General features: G+C 32.9%; 2 protein-coding genes across 3 annotated transcripts; both read right to left on the bottom strand.

The window, feature by feature from the left end:
• Positions 1 to 1495: 1495 nt before the first annotated feature.
• Positions 1496 to 4740, bottom strand: LOC114715062 (probable disease resistance protein At1g61300). 2 transcript variants are annotated; one of them, XR_003737519.1, is made up of 5 exons: positions 4271 to 4740; positions 2964 to 3557; positions 2751 to 2860; positions 2523 to 2575; positions 1496 to 1786 (listed from the first exon to the last, which is right to left on the bottom strand). XR_003737519.1 is itself a non-coding variant. In XM_028899874.1 (4 exons), exons 1-3 carry the CDS (start codon positions 4586 to 4588, stop codon positions 2561 to 2563), a joined length of 1140 nt encoding a protein of 379 aa, XP_028755707.1. In that variant the 5' UTR covers positions 4589 to 4739; the 3' UTR covers positions 1496 to 1786; positions 2523 to 2560. The 2 variants fall into 2 exon arrangements, 1 of the variants encoding a protein (XP_028755707.1); XM_028899874.1 differs by having other exon boundaries at positions 2751 to 3557; positions 4271 to 4739.
• LOC114715081 (probable disease resistance protein At4g27220) lies at positions 4671 to 13414 on the bottom strand. The gene is made up of 7 exons (XM_028899889.1): positions 13359 to 13414; positions 13177 to 13269; positions 8272 to 10734; positions 6891 to 7640; positions 5545 to 6255; positions 4850 to 4978; positions 4671 to 4718 (listed from the first exon to the last, which is right to left on the bottom strand). Exons 3-7 carry the CDS (start codon positions 10720 to 10722, stop codon positions 4671 to 4673), a joined length of 4089 nt encoding a protein of 1362 aa, XP_028755722.1. The 5' UTR covers positions 10723 to 10734; positions 13177 to 13269; positions 13359 to 13414.
• Positions 13415 to 15583: the final 2169 nt, after the last annotated feature.

Raw genomic sequence — 15583 nt, forward strand, 5'->3', positions numbered from 1 at the left:
TCTCCATAAATTTTAGAGATGTGCTAATTTATTGAATTGAATTGGTGTGTTTTGCTCCGCTTCCCCTAATAGAAAATACAGCCTTTTTGCTTGTGTAGTTTGATGTATTTTTCCCTTTCTGCTTTTACCCACGCTAGAGCTCCGCTTTTAATTTGCTGGAGCTCTCTAAATTCTGAAGCTTCTTCTTCTTACCCATTAATTTTGTTATTTTCATATTATAGTTATTGAATATGATTAAATCAATTTGGCGATGCTTTGGAGGAGGTGTAATGTAATATTACACTCAAATCTCTTATGACTTCATGTCTCGTTTAGTGATTCTGCATGCATGTAAACTAAGTGGGACAAGGTATTCATTTAAACAAATGCACCAACATGTGCAACTTGCTTGATATTTTTATCTTTGCTCACAAGAATTTAGTGAATAACAATAATCCTGTTTAGATGGATGATGATTGGAAAAATCATCTGCCTTTTATGGGGCAAGATACATGCATTTTGCGTAAGATTACGAAGAACTTTGAGCTTCTTTATGTATTCTAAATAATGAGATGTGTTTAATACTATGACCATTATTGTAATGTTGGACACTAAATCAAGATTTCAACTTAGGACCTGCATTCCAGATACTTGTGGCAGTGCAAAATGCACCATTGATTTTCTTTATAATGGTCTATGCATAGACTTTTTTTAGTTTTTAGTTTTTGTTTTTTTGATAATTCTTAATACATATGAGACAGCATATTTCTTTATGATAGACATTTTTGTATATAAATCGCTCAACATGATAATAAGCGACATTTTCGTTGAAAATGATGTCCCTGAAGGTTTTCATTTGAACAGAGGGCTTTGTGTTGGATACAGGACAAACCACTACTAACTTGTAGCATTTTAGTTGCGTACTGGTTGGCACAAAGTGGCATACCTGGATACGAGGAGTCCCATGTGGTTACAGAGGTGGTAGTGTTTTTTGAGAATTCTCTGTTCTTTTGGGAAGCTCCTCCCCTGCCTGCTTCTTTTTTCCAACCAAATAATTTTTTTAATAGAGTCTCCCTATTATATTAATAAAGGTTTCAAAATGAACACCGAAAGATAAAATAAGGGCATCAAGATTAATTTTGTTAACTAATATCGAGAGTCAATAGGTGAGAAAATATGGTGCATGATTTCTGATTTTAGCATCAATTTAAGTGCTGGGCATTTCATTCATTCTGGCTAACAGCTCAACATTAACCTATCTTCATTTCTTACCATTAACTTTTAAAATTTGGACCGTAATGAATTGGTGTGATTTAAATCTTATCTCTAAATTGATGTAAAAAATAAATTATCTCTTATCTAGCTTGCTCGTAGTTAATTACTCATTTTAAATTATATACATAAACTATACATTTTATTTCAATTATTGTTCTTCTATACCTTTACATACAGATCACAAAAATGAATATTGTTGCATGCATCTATCAAGAACTCCAGGGTCAATCATGAGCAATCTTATTGAAACAAACCACACGGTTGTTGAATGAAAGCTTCACAATCACAGCGCACCAATTTCTGAGTCTTCCATCTATTAGAGTTATAATACACAATGAAACAAACCACTCTTTAAGGGTAGAGTTTTGACCTGCAGGGTCAAGTCATTCGTCACCCAATTTATTGGTATGAATATTGCTTATGATAAAAACAGAGTCTCATTTATCAAATAACAGAGAATTCAACAAAAGCATCAATGCACAAACATCCGTCCACATTCATCATTAAATGTCAACATCATCACCAAAGGCACCTACATTAATCAAGCAAGGAAAATTAAAAGACTATTGAGGTTATATATGTTTATATTCTATGTATATCCATGTTATCAATATCAGATATAAATCATTTTGTAGTCAATGCATAAAAAATTACGTTTTTTTTTTGTGAATATGTTTTTAATGATAGTATTCTGTAAACATATATCACTTTTAGCGGGAAAATTGGGTTAAAACTGTTGGGGGAATCAAATAACCAAAATCATCATCTTCTTCTTCTTTTTTAAATATATCAGCTGTTTCTTTTCTCCTCAATCATAGTCAATCTCTTTAGAATAAGCAAAAGTTGTTCACTAAATCAACCAATACAATAGAGAGGGAATGTGCACAAACAAATGAAAATTGACATGTAAAAGAAATTAAAACACACACACACACACACGCAAAGATGGATCCTCTGTTGCACCCCTAATTAATATATGTAGCAGCTTTTGATATTATTATAGTAATTACTATTGGAAAAAAATATTGAAATAAATTTTAACAAGCAACTCTAATTTCTAGTGAGAGGAAAGCACAGACAAATGTAGCAAAAAAGATGCCAATAGTTTAAGGAAAGAAAAATTGACGTGTAGGGGCAAAAATAGATGCAAGTTTTTTTTAATGCTTCATTCCTTCATATATGAGCTTTTATTGATATCATAATAGCTACTAGATAAAATCATTGACAGTACGATATAATAAGCAAGAAAAATCATAAAACTCGCGAACCTGAAAATGATAACATGGATGATGGACTTATCCTTCTATCAATTAACGCTGTCCTGCAATACCGAGACATAATATTAGTTTGTCTTAAAAAAATGTAATTTTATCACTGAAAAGAATAAAAAAGAAATGTAATTGGCATAAAGTACGATATAGTGAGTTTTCTAGTCGCGCTTGGTCATTAACTATACATGTTTGGAGACAACATTTGTTGGTGTGTATATATCATACCTTTGCTGAGCATAGCATTTGTATTGTTTTGTTAACGTCTCCTTCATCCTCCCATTCCATATCATGTCCTTCTATTTTCACTTTAGACAACTTTGGTGTTTTCAACACTCCTAGACCAAACTTCTTCATTTGAGGACATCCAGTTATTTTTATCTCTTCTAATTTTGGGAATTCCAAGGTGTGACTTTGTGAAGAAAACATCTTCAAGCTTACCATATCAACAAGTTCGATCCGATGCAATCGGTTGAATATGATTCCACCTTCTACGTCTTCATTGGTGTCATTCATTACAATTTCCTCCATCTTTTTGCAATCATGTATGACCAACCATTCAAGACTCACAAAGCTTTTGGCAATTGAACTTGCCACTAAATGAATGAGCTGATGGCACTCAGATACGGATAGGTTTCTCAAATTTTCAAATGAAGCAGAGAATGGTGTCAACTTGACCAAGTTACAACAATTTTTGACCACGAGGTATGTCAAGTTTTGACGAATTGGTGGTAGTTGAGAATCGTCCTTCCATATACTCTTGAGCTTATCCAAATTGGAAATGCGTAATCCCTCAAATGGAGGAATTTTCCCCATAAAATCAATAATCTGGTCCTGTGAGGGGAATATCTCCTCAAATGAACTTTGCTCCACCTCAAGATAATCCAACTGGGGAAATTTTTCAAGGGATCTATAGGGAAAGAGTACTCCATCTTGGAAGCTTTCTACACAAAGACTTCTCACTTTAGGAAAGACATCACTTATCATTGTGATATTCTCCGCATTTAACACCATGTCTTGGGTTATGGAAGTTACCTATAAAATGAAAATTAATAATTAGTATGCTATTTAGTAAATTAAATCAAGATATTGTTTTCGAATAATATTTATATTCTTCATCATTTTCCTCAAAAATCACATCCATACATCAAAATTAGAAAAAAATTTAGATTAATTTTCTTGCACTCTTTTTGCCTCTAAATTAAATTTGAAAAGAAAAAAAAAACTATCATTGCCTTCGAATTCTCATTTTGCTCTAGGCTTTTGACAGTGAACATTACATATAAAACGATTATTGATAAAATTACTACTATAAGACGGTAGTGTAATAAATTAGGTCAAGATATTTTTTAAAATACTAATTTTGCGTTTTTATTGTATATAAAGTCTTTCTTAAACAATCGGTCAATTTTTTCTAATATTTATATGAAGGTTTGTTGTTGTTGATTTTCCCTCTAAAATCACATCCATATTTTAAAATAAGATAAAAAAGTCTCTGAATCATTTTATAGCTCCCTTTCTTTCTAGTAAAAAAGTACCAAACTTGCAACACTATTTGCAGGATACGACATTCATTTATCACCATTTGCTTGCAATTAGAGTCTTGTAACATGAAAAGTTTATAATTTATGGGAGACGACAGAGCAACTTCAATGTTTGTATTAAATAGTTACCTCATCCTAAATTTTGCAGATAATGAGGAATTATTTAAAAAGTAGAAAATAAGAATGCCAAAATGTTGGATGTACCTCCTGAGTCATAAACCGATGTTGGATGGTGTTGTTAAGATCGGTCATCCAAATATCTTTATGATGATCATGTTTGTGTCTACATACTCGAATGCTTTGCAGACGCGGGGCATAAATGGCTCCTGGACAGAACATTGTGAGTCGAGGACACCGTGCTATAGTTACACATTCTAATAATGGGAACCTGAAAGTGCAACTGTGGCCACTAAATCTCTTCAATCTTGGTAAATAGTCAAGTTCCAAAAGCTTCAGTTTGCTAAAAAAGATTTCCTTGTCCTCATCATCTTCTCCGTCCTGCTTCATTACAATTTCTTCCATCTTATAGCAGAAACTTATCTCCAATGTTTCAAGATTCACCAAGCTTTTGGCAGTTGAATTTGTTATTAAATAGACGAGCCGATTACACTGGGACACCTTGAGCACCGTCAAATTGGCAAGGCAGAGTTCCCTGAACGGTGGAATTTGATCAACACTAATGCGTGCATTATGTGATGGGAATACCTCCTCAAAAAAACTATCCTTCACATGAAGTTCACTCAGTTTCGGAAATCTTCCGAGCAATGTGTATGGAAATGTTACCCCTTCACCAACAAATCCTTCTATGCGAAGAATTTCCACGTGAGAGAAACGGTCCGCTGGAAATTGGTCATTACTTATCATGCTGACATCATCCTCATCTAACACCAGCTTTCTTGTACCGACAAATCGCTGTAAAACGATTATAGGCAAAGATATATTATTCAATTATAACTACATAATTTAATATTTTGTACTGAGAAATGTTTATAAATAACAATGTCCTATTTTTATATCACGTAACTTCATATTGAATCAGTAGCGTAGCAATAATAATTTATTTTTTTATTGAGTCCCAAAGTCAAATACGCTAGAAGAAAGAAAACTACGAATAATTTTGTTGCCCATTATCTTCCTAATCAAACAATTGTCACACATTTTTGAGTTCATTAATTTTTATAATTAATATTGGAAGAGAAATAACGATTTCAACTACGGAAAAAAAGAATAATATATAATACTAAAACACTCTGCTATATATCCCATTAATTATTAATTATGACCAAATTTTTTGTGGTGCTTAATTTGTAATTGAAGTGATGCAAAAAGATTATAGTCACAAGTTTAGCAGAATCTTTAATTAAACTAAAATATGCATAGGGAGGTTTATATTAAATATCATAAACACGGAACTTTTATAGATGAGCATTTCTGCAAAATATGGAAATAGAAAGAATTAAGCAAGCTGGTGGACGCACCTGTTGGTTGATTGTTTTGTTAAGGTTGGTGTCCCAAATTTCATGATGATTTCCCCAGTCATGTGACAGTTGAATGTTTTTAAGAGATGGCGTATCAATGACTCCTGGACAGAATATTTTAAATATTGGACATTTGGTTATGATTAGAGTATCCAATAATGGAAACCTGAAAGTATAATTATGGCTGCAAAATCTCTTCAATCTTGGACATCTTTGAAATTGCAAGTACTGCAATTTGTTGAAACAGATTTCCTTATCCTCATCATCCTCTCCTTCCTGCTTCGATATGATTTCCTTTGTTTCAAAGCACTGATCAATTGAGAGATGTGTGAGATGGGCCAAGCTTCGAGCAGTTGATGACGTCATCAAAGTGGTCAACTGAAAAGAAATTGTCACTGTAAGATGTGTGAGATTTGGTAAAGAAACTAAGGATGGTGCCAGGCTTTTCATCTTGTAAAGATTCTGAAGAGTCAATTTTATTGGAAAGGGAACTTCGTCCCCTCCAAAGGCCTCCTTAATGTCACCACCCAACACTAACTCCTCTAATTTTGAAAAGCTCTTCAACAATGATTTGTACGATATAGTTGTGGCTTTCTTTACAGAGAGATGAAGCAGTTTTACTTTGGGGAAGGGGTACGTTGGAAACTGGCCACTCCCTATCATCTCAGCCCCTTTACCGCCTAATCTCAACTGCTCCAAATTACGAATATCCTGCACAATACATAAATAGTAACTAACTGTACCAATTAATTAAAACGTACGTCAAAAACCATATGCGATTTTCATGAGGGTGTCCTCAAATTAAAATTTGATGCATCCACAATTTTCACATACGTATATTTTATGAACTTCAAATATGAACTATAATAAATTAAAATAAATAATATAAATTTTCAGTATCTGGAATTACGATAATTGGTTATGATGACATACGGACGTTATACCTCCCTTCTTTTTAGAAAATAAAATATTATATTAAAGCTTATAATGTCTAAGGGGAGGGGGGGACCATATTATCCCCTCCGTTCATTCAACGACACGCCTCTTTGAAAAAGAAAGAACAGAACATTATTTACAAAATCTATTAATTAAAATAATTATAATGAATTTTTTTTTAAAAGCCAATCATAAAATGCTAAACAGCACTATATTCTAATAAATATTTTGGTAATTGGAGTAATTCACATATTTGTATACTCAAAAATATCAAATTCAAGTGTTTTTACGTTCTAAAACAAAATAATTTGATGTTTCATTATTTATTTTAATGCTTCAAGTTAGTTTTGCTCTTTTATTAGCTTATTTTTAAAACAAAGAAGACATGAATAGCTAATTTAGAAACGTACCTTGTGATAGGATAGTAGATGATATTTTGAGTCTAGTGTGCTTCCTTCCTCATGTATTTCAAATGAATTTGAGGCTTCCTTTTCAAATATCTCTAACTCATCGCAATACCTAATAGATAATCGTTGAAGTTTTGGCCATTCTAATGTGTGTCTCTGTGGATAAAAGTTCTTCAAATTTTCAAGCGAATAAAGCTGAAGGGAAGTCAGCCTAGGAAACTCAAATGCAGCAACAGCAGATTCTGAAACTTGGTCTTTTGCAACAATTACATCCGCACCGCAATGATATATTCGAAGCTCTTCAAGATCACAAAGCATGCCTTTGGCTATGGATGCAGGAAATATACTTGTGAGACTTTCACATCTAAAAACATTGACATTCCTTAGACATGGGAAGAAGACATTTCCTTGGTAGTGATTGCTCCACACATTCTTCAATTTTGGCAATCCACATAGCTTTAACTTCTTCAGTGGCACAACCTGGGTTGATGATGACACCGTCTCTCTATATTCGTTCAAATCTTCAAAATCAAGCACCATCTCCAACATGTGACAATTCCTGACTTCCAGTTCTTCCAAATTGTATAAAGATTTTAGCACACAAAGGGGCACTAATTTCACAAAGCCACAGTTTTTCACAATCAATGTTTTCAAATTGCTAAATGAGGTGTGTGAAAGTTGGTCGTCCCATATCGTTGGAATCAAATTGATTGAATTGGACAATTCCAACCTCTCTAATTTTGGAAGCAACACCTGTTCAAAGAAAATATGATTAAACACAAATAACTTATAATCCATAGGCTTACTTTTCATGAAAGTTTGTTTAAATGTCTAAATAAAAATCTTATCTACCACAATATTTTTCAAGCGGGTGCTGAAAGTTCAACTCAAAATTTTACGGTCACAAAATACAAAATTAAGTAATTAAAAAAGTGAAAGAACGGCAAAATGCTATAGTAACTAGCCTAATACCAAAGGAAGTAATTCCAGTGAATGTAATTTTTGTAGATTTCATTTCTAAAAAAATTATATCAAAATAAGAAAAACAATCCGGCAAACACACGAGCAAAGCAGATAGTTCTAGCATGCCTGTCCAATAAGGTCGTTATTCAGAGCATCTAAAATGCTCATAAATACTATTTCAGTAACAGAAACAATTCATATTTAAAATACTCAAAAATATCAAGTTGACGTGTTTTTAGGATGTAAAACAAATAATTTGAGGCTTCATTATTTATTTTAATACTTGAAGTTAGCTTTTCTCTTCTATTAGCTGATTGCAAACTTCCATAATTGCCTAAGAGAAAAGCAAGTAATTCAAGTCAAAATGACTTTTGCATATAATTTTGAAGTTTTGTAAGAAGATAAAATAATCTGAACATACCTGGTTGAGAAGTAACTTCGACATTTTATTAGATACGTTATTTTTTGCAGCTTCATGATGTGCCGAGTTCAAAACAATGTATCTAACGGTATCATTACTTTCAATCTGAAGATGCCTTAAATGTGGAAATGCTCTTCCATCATGACCACGAAGAACATTTTCAAGCCCATTAGATCCATATAAATACAAATCTTCAGCTCCCCTCATTAACTTTCGAACCCCAGTGTTCAAATGGATGCTACTCTCAAGCTCAATTTTCAATATCTTTGAACTTTCATAATTGCCTTGCCATTCCCAATGCTGTCCAATGAGTATTCTGTATCTCTTCAAATGCACATCTAAGAACAAGTTCTCCGGCAACATAGAGACATTAGGAATATGAACATCTAGTGAAGAGATCGGCAAATCCTTTAACTCTTCAAGACTTGCATTTTCAATAGCTTCACTGGATCCTTCAACTTTCCATCGATTAAAGCTATTTCCCATGTACAAAACTTCCAATTTTTTCAAGCTAGATAGGAGCTTTGGGGGAATCACTTTGAGTTCAGAGCAGTGGGCCAAATTCAGCATTTGTAAAGAAGACAGTTGTGCCAATTCAGCTGGTAGTCGTTGAATTTCAGAGTAGGCAAGACTCAGGACTTTTAAATTCTTCAAGCTTCTAACCTCAGCTATATCTTCTAGTAAGCAAGAGTGTAGACACAATGTTTTTAGTTTTTGTAAGAAACTAAGTGATGGTAGTGATGAAAAATGCACATTGGTAAAAGCCAACACTTTCATCTCCCTTGAAGATTTGAACAACATGTTGGATATGGTCAAATCACGCTTTGTGCTGTCTAGTAGAAAAAATTCTAATCTTGGACCATGCAGCTCTTCTGGAAGCTCACTGATGTCACTCTCTTGTAAGCAAATTCCCTTGTAGCCTTCTAGCTTATTTTTGTCTGGCCATTCTTTCAAGCTTCTATGCCTCACAATGAAAACATTTAATTCATTGGAAGCAATTGATAATGCAACATCTCGAAAGACGTCATGTATTGTAACACGACGACCAGAAAAGCTATCAAGAAATAAGTTTGATGATTTTAGCTTACTTACAATAGCACATATTCCAACGTGGGCTTCTTCTATGTTTTCTATGCCTTCAAGAATATCTAATCCCAGAGAGTACATGAGCAGGTCATCAATTGAGGGATCATGGGACAACATGGCAGAGAGCAAGAAAATAGTTTTATTCTCCAAGCTTAGAGGATCGTAGCTCAACTTCAAAGAAGAATCCACCTCTTTAATTCCTGTGTTGTTTCTCCTCAAATGATTTCTCCATCGTGCAAGGTAATCTTTCCACTCATCCAGATTTTTTCCCCTCAATGCCTTAGCAGCTGTAGCAATCGCTAGCGGCAAGCGTCCACACTTTTGAACAATCTCAGAGGCTATAGATATCAGCTCAAGATTGCTTGAATCAGCAGAAAGTTCAGCAATCCTCTTGAACAACTCCAATGCTTCATTCTCTAACAAAACACCTATTTTGATAAGTTTTTGACATTTCATGCGGTGTGACAGTAGCGTTTCATTCCTTGAAGTTAGTAAAATTTTGCAACCTCCGTCCTTTTTGCTATAATTTTCAACATCAACAAAGGGAATTCCAACGCTTCCCAAATCAAGTTCCTCCCAAAGATCGTCCAATATGAGGAGCATATTCTTCTCTAGCTTTAACCTCTCACAGAGACGACAAGCTCTTACTTCTTCAGTTTTTTCATTGAGTTGCATACCCAGCTTCTCAGCAATCTGGCCTTGAATCTTCTCAACGTTCAACTCATCAGAAACAGTCGCCATGATCACCTTTGAAAACATCTTTTGGCTCTTTGCTACCTCTTTAGCTATAGTGGTCTTGCCAACACCACCAGGCCCACACAATCCGATCATATTAACACTTGGATTCCGTAATTCCTCCATAATTCGATTCACAAGCTGCACTCTTGAACCAATTCCTTCATTGCTTTCTCTGTTGACTAATTCTGGCATGGACGGGGGAAGAACGCGATATGAAACTGTATTGAAATTTCCCTTTCTACAAATTTCAACAACTTCTTGTGCCATTGCCTTTGCTCTTTTGCTTAATTTATAGCGTAGCCACGGGTTGGGACATGAAGTTACGCTACACTCTGTTTTTGCCTGACTCTCTTCTACATGAAACTTTTGAATTTGCTCTGAAATCTCATCTACTTTGCACAACCAATGAAGAACCTTGTCTTCAATTTGTTCTGCATTGTTTGTAGCCTCATCTATTTGATGTTGTATGGAGCTTCTTTCATCGACGAGTTCCACAAGTCGTTCATTGAGCTGCTTAATGTTTCTGTGATAGTAAAACAGATGATGAAACTGCTCGCAAGTTGGGTCCAGCACTAGGTCCCAGAACTTGTCAACAAAACTGCTCAATGTTCCGCAAGTAATATCCATTTCATTTGTGCTCTGTTAAAAAGATATAGCCAAAACTCAATTAATCTTGTGTTGTTCATGCAGAAGTATCGGAATAAATATGTATATATTGAACTAACAATAACCAATTTGAAATTCTGCAATCTGAATGTCTATAAACCTCCGATATCCCAACAGTAAGAAGCTTTCCCTAGTGTTCCAACACAAAATAACAAGTTGAGAAATCAAGAAACACAGAAGAAGCAAGGAATGCTGTGAAATTATGAAAGAAGCTAAGACAACGAGAACAAATGAAAATAAAACAGATATTAATAAAAAGTGCCAATAAAAGGAGTAATAAGTTCAGTAAAGGCATGTTTTCAAAGATTGATTTGAGGCGCAAGACAGTGGCCAGACGCTCGAGGATTTGGGCACAAGCATATCAGTAACCCACAGGGTCAGGACTACATTGTTTTTAAGATGATTCGCATGGATTAAAAAAAGTAGGTGAGTCGGTTACACATGCTAACTTTCTTAAAATGTGATTCATTTTAATTATTTATATTGAAAAAAAATTACAACATAGCTTATATCTTGTACAATAATTGCATTAAAAAAATTATTTTAAGATACATGTTAGTACAAAAATAGTTTAATCAGGTAATCTCCCCTCATTTTTTTTCTTTTCTTTTTTTTTCCCCTCTCTATCCAAACCAAGTTTAGGAATAAAATTACACTAAAAATTGCCTTGAGGTGTTGAGTGCTATTAAGAAAATATTTTAATCGTCAAATTGCATAAAAAATTATTTTAAGATACAATAGGAAAAAAGAGGAATTACAATCAAGTCCCACAGAAGAGAAATAATTACCAAAAAGTCCTAATAACAATTTCAACAGCCTATAATAACAAGTATTATAGTGAGAGTGACAACCTCTGAAATTTGTTTTTCAATTGTTTTCCTAGAAAAAATACTCTAAACACTGATTGCAACTTATGCGTAAGTGATCGTACTTTTTACTTGGTGCTTCAGGTCGAAAAATTGGGCTAAAACGTTGGAGGAATCAATCTTTTTTCTGATCTCAGAGTGTTGGGGAATAAAAATGAGAAATCCAAAAGTATAATCACTAGCTGCTCTTTTTGGCTAAAACTATATATTTTGTAAAACAGCATTGCAATTTTAGGAACCTATGAAATTATTGGCCAAAAAAAAAGCAGACAGAAGGTTATATGAAATTTTTTAAAATATTAAAATCTTTGTAAGCATTAAACCCCGCTTTTCGTTAGCCCAAAAAAATAAAAATAAAGCGCTTTCCCGTATCTCTTATCTTTCTCTCTCATTATCTTAATTATATTCTTTGTTTTTCTTTTTTTTTCCAATTTATCTCTTGATCTTCTTTTCCCGTTTTCCGTTACCTCTCTTTTCTAATCTCTCGACTTCCCCTGGCATATCCTCAAGTTCTCATCTTCAAAATTTAAATCTTGAATTCTCGTTCTCATCTATTTCATAATGTCGTCTACATTTTTCATCAGAATTTCATGAAATCCATTTTACGCTCCCAATTCATAAAACATTTCAAGGATTTTGTTGAAACTGTTAAAAGAAATCCTGATTTAAGTACGAGATGATGTGTTTATAACTTGCAATTAATATATTGTTTTCTTAAGACGAATTCATTAAGCGAACACGAAACAAACTTACGAAAGTATTTAAAGGAAAAATAAAATGTAATGACGTCCCATTTATTTTACATTTAATTAGAAAGAATTGTTTTTATTTTTAAACAATTTATAAACTTATAAAATTAAAATTTGTGCAAAACAAACCGTCTTTATATTTTTAAGATTACATTTTTGCACACCACAATATTAATTACACATTTTGGACCACAATATTTCTCTTTAATGAAAACCATCGAATTTTTATGGAAATATTTTTAACAGTGTTAAAAATGGAACCAAGAAGTAAAATGATACTTTTTACGAAAAATTAATTATTTAGTCCTATGTATATTTTTAGTCATTTTACTTTACATAATTTTTCATTTTGGTCTTTTAACTTTAAAAAGTAAATTTCTAGTCCTCTAACATTAAAATTGGTAACAAAAAATAATGATATTGAGCTCTTAAATATTGATAAAATATTACTAAATATTAATATATTAAGTTTAATTTTTAAAACCACCATGAGTTTTAAAAATATCACCATTTAAAATTAACAATTTTAGGATTAAAGGACTAAAAATATACTTTTTAAGTCAAAGGATCAAAATGAAACCTTACATGAAGTTAAAGGATCAAATATATACTTTAGCCTATATATATATATATTTAGAAGGAAAGCCTTATATATTTTTGGTTAGAAAGCCCATTATATTTTGCTTAAACAAAGCACACAAGAGAGTATCTTCAACATGTAAACCTGAGGGAGCCACACCTATATTCAATGAGAACTTTGAGGGAAAAAAAATTCAAATATTCAAATGAGGGAGCCACACCTTAGGTATCTTTACTATGGCTGGAACCCGTTTCTTCTTCTTCTTGCTCTTCTTCTTGCTGCTGCTCCCTGTATTCAGAAACGCATAAATATGCTGCAAAAGTTGAAATACAATTAAACTTTGTAAACGCAGATCAATTAAACAGAGACTGATTTAGCATAAATCCATATTTTCAAACTTACAGTAGTGGCCGATGTGAAACTTTGCAGTTTCAAGCTATATAATCCTTAGATTCCCAACAGTAATCAGCTTCCCCCAGTGTTCCAATATGGAGATCAAGCATGAGAGATTTCTCTGTTTTTTTTTTTTTAACGGTGCTTTGGACAACTTTAAGAAACTGATGCTTCACAAAATCCAAGACAACTATAAAATCTGAAAGTTTTCCAAGAAAGACGATGAATTTGTGAAATCAAACAGGAAAAACAACATTAACGAAGCAATAAAAATACATGAAAAAGTCGAACTCACCAAAAATAAAATCATCGGGAATAACGAGTTTTTTTTTTTTGGAGATATGAGCCGTCACAAATTGAAAGAACACTTTTTTTAAAAAATTATTTTTGGGACTTTTTCTCCTTGAAGAAAGATCACAAAACTAGCAAAATAAAGTTAAAAATATCACAACAGCTGAGAATTGAAGTGCCAGCACAAAAAATGCAAAAAGCAAAAAATTTAGGATTTTTTTTTGTTTTTTCGAGAAAAGACAAAGAAAAAAGGGAATCAGAAAGACGAATATATAACACAGAGGAAACTGCAGGGATGATGAAGTGGAAAAAAAAACTGGGAAAGCAGTAGAAATTAGCAGAAGGGAGAAAGTAGGAGATATGTGAAATGATGGAGAAGAAAAGAAGAAGAAGCAGATCTGAAGCTTTAGTTGGGAGGAGTGGCTGCAAAGTCGCTGGTTTAGATAGGATTCAAGTCTATGTAATTGGGTCAATGCTGTGGGGTTTCCATTATTGGGATAATGCATGACAATTTATAACCTTATACAACAAGTTAATATGGCTACTCAAATTTTCAAACTCCTCATGTTTAGATTCCTCATATTTAGTACTTATTTGTTTTTAAAAAAAATCTCCTTTTAACATTAACTTTTTATGAACTATTGCCATTCTATATGGTGACCTCTTGATATACTTATCAAGGGAAAAATGAGAAGCAACTAACTTAGTACGTCTGATTTGTAAAATTATATATAACGGCCAAGGTTCTGATAAATTAAAGAAAACTAAGAATGCCTTTATGAGATCAGGAACATAATTTAATGATAGAAAATCAGAAAACTTGTAAAATTTAAAAAATCAGTTAAAGGCAAAAAAAAAACTAAAAAAAAAAAGAAGAGTAAGCTTGAGGCCCTACCTTGTTGTACGGTTTCCACGCAGCTTCAGACCCTCCTGAGGGAATTGCAGATATTTTTAAGTATGAAGGACCACAACGAGCCACGTGTTAATCATATCATATAATAATAATAATATAATTCTTATTGATCCAATTAGCTGTGCGGGGGACCAACTTTGAATTGTAGCCGAAGAGAATTATTGAAGTGGCCCAAAAAATTACAATATTGATTGAAAAGGGAGCAGGATGATGATCACGACCCTCGTTTTCACTGTCATCCCATTGTCAATTAATTATATATGAATTCATTTGGTCGTAGATTTTTATTTATTGGGCCCCCCACCAAGTAATTAATGATATTAACATATGCTAACCCAAGTTTATGGTAACATATATGGGTTGATAAAAGTGTGCATTTAGTCTTTTAATCTTAAAATTTTTAGGCTTAAATGATGTGTTTCATTAACAATTATGATTGTTTTAAAAATTAAACTTAATACAATATGAAAGATTATTTTAATTGTTATTATTTTTATGTTAACAATTTTAGAATTAAAAAACTAAAAGTATAATTTTCAAAGTTAAGAGATCATACTTAAATTTATATAAAGTTCAAGGATTAACAACATAGTTTTACCTACTAATGATTTCTTATAAGATTATGTTTTAATAATTCTGAAATAATAAATATTATTAAGATTGAATATATTTTTATCCTGAAGCCACTTTTACCTCAAAGACTCTAGAGCTTCAGGTTAAGACTTCATTCTTTTTTATTGTCATTCCCTCCATTCAGTTTGGCTTTTCTGAGAGAAGAAGTAAAGAATGGCGCGTGGACTATGGAGACTGAAAGTGACAAAAGTAGTGTGTGGGTTAGCCAAACGTTAGGGATAAGGTTTAGGAGAAGACTTCCTATTGCACAACTTGGACTCACATTAGCATGGGCCAGCCACTTACATGCTTTGTAATCATAATCAGAATTTAGTTATCTATTGTTTATACCTTCAATCCGTTGTAGTCTAGCTGATTAGGATACTTGGCTCTCACCCAAGAGACTTTGATTCTCGGC

The sequence above is a fragment of the Neltuma alba genome, unplaced genomic scaffold, assembly GCF_004799145.2.
Source record: "Neltuma alba isolate B1F8T4 unplaced genomic scaffold, ASM479914v2 tig00011574_pilon, whole genome shotgun sequence".
NCBI classification, from domain to species: domain Eukaryota; kingdom Viridiplantae; phylum Streptophyta; class Magnoliopsida; order Fabales; family Fabaceae; genus Neltuma; species Neltuma alba.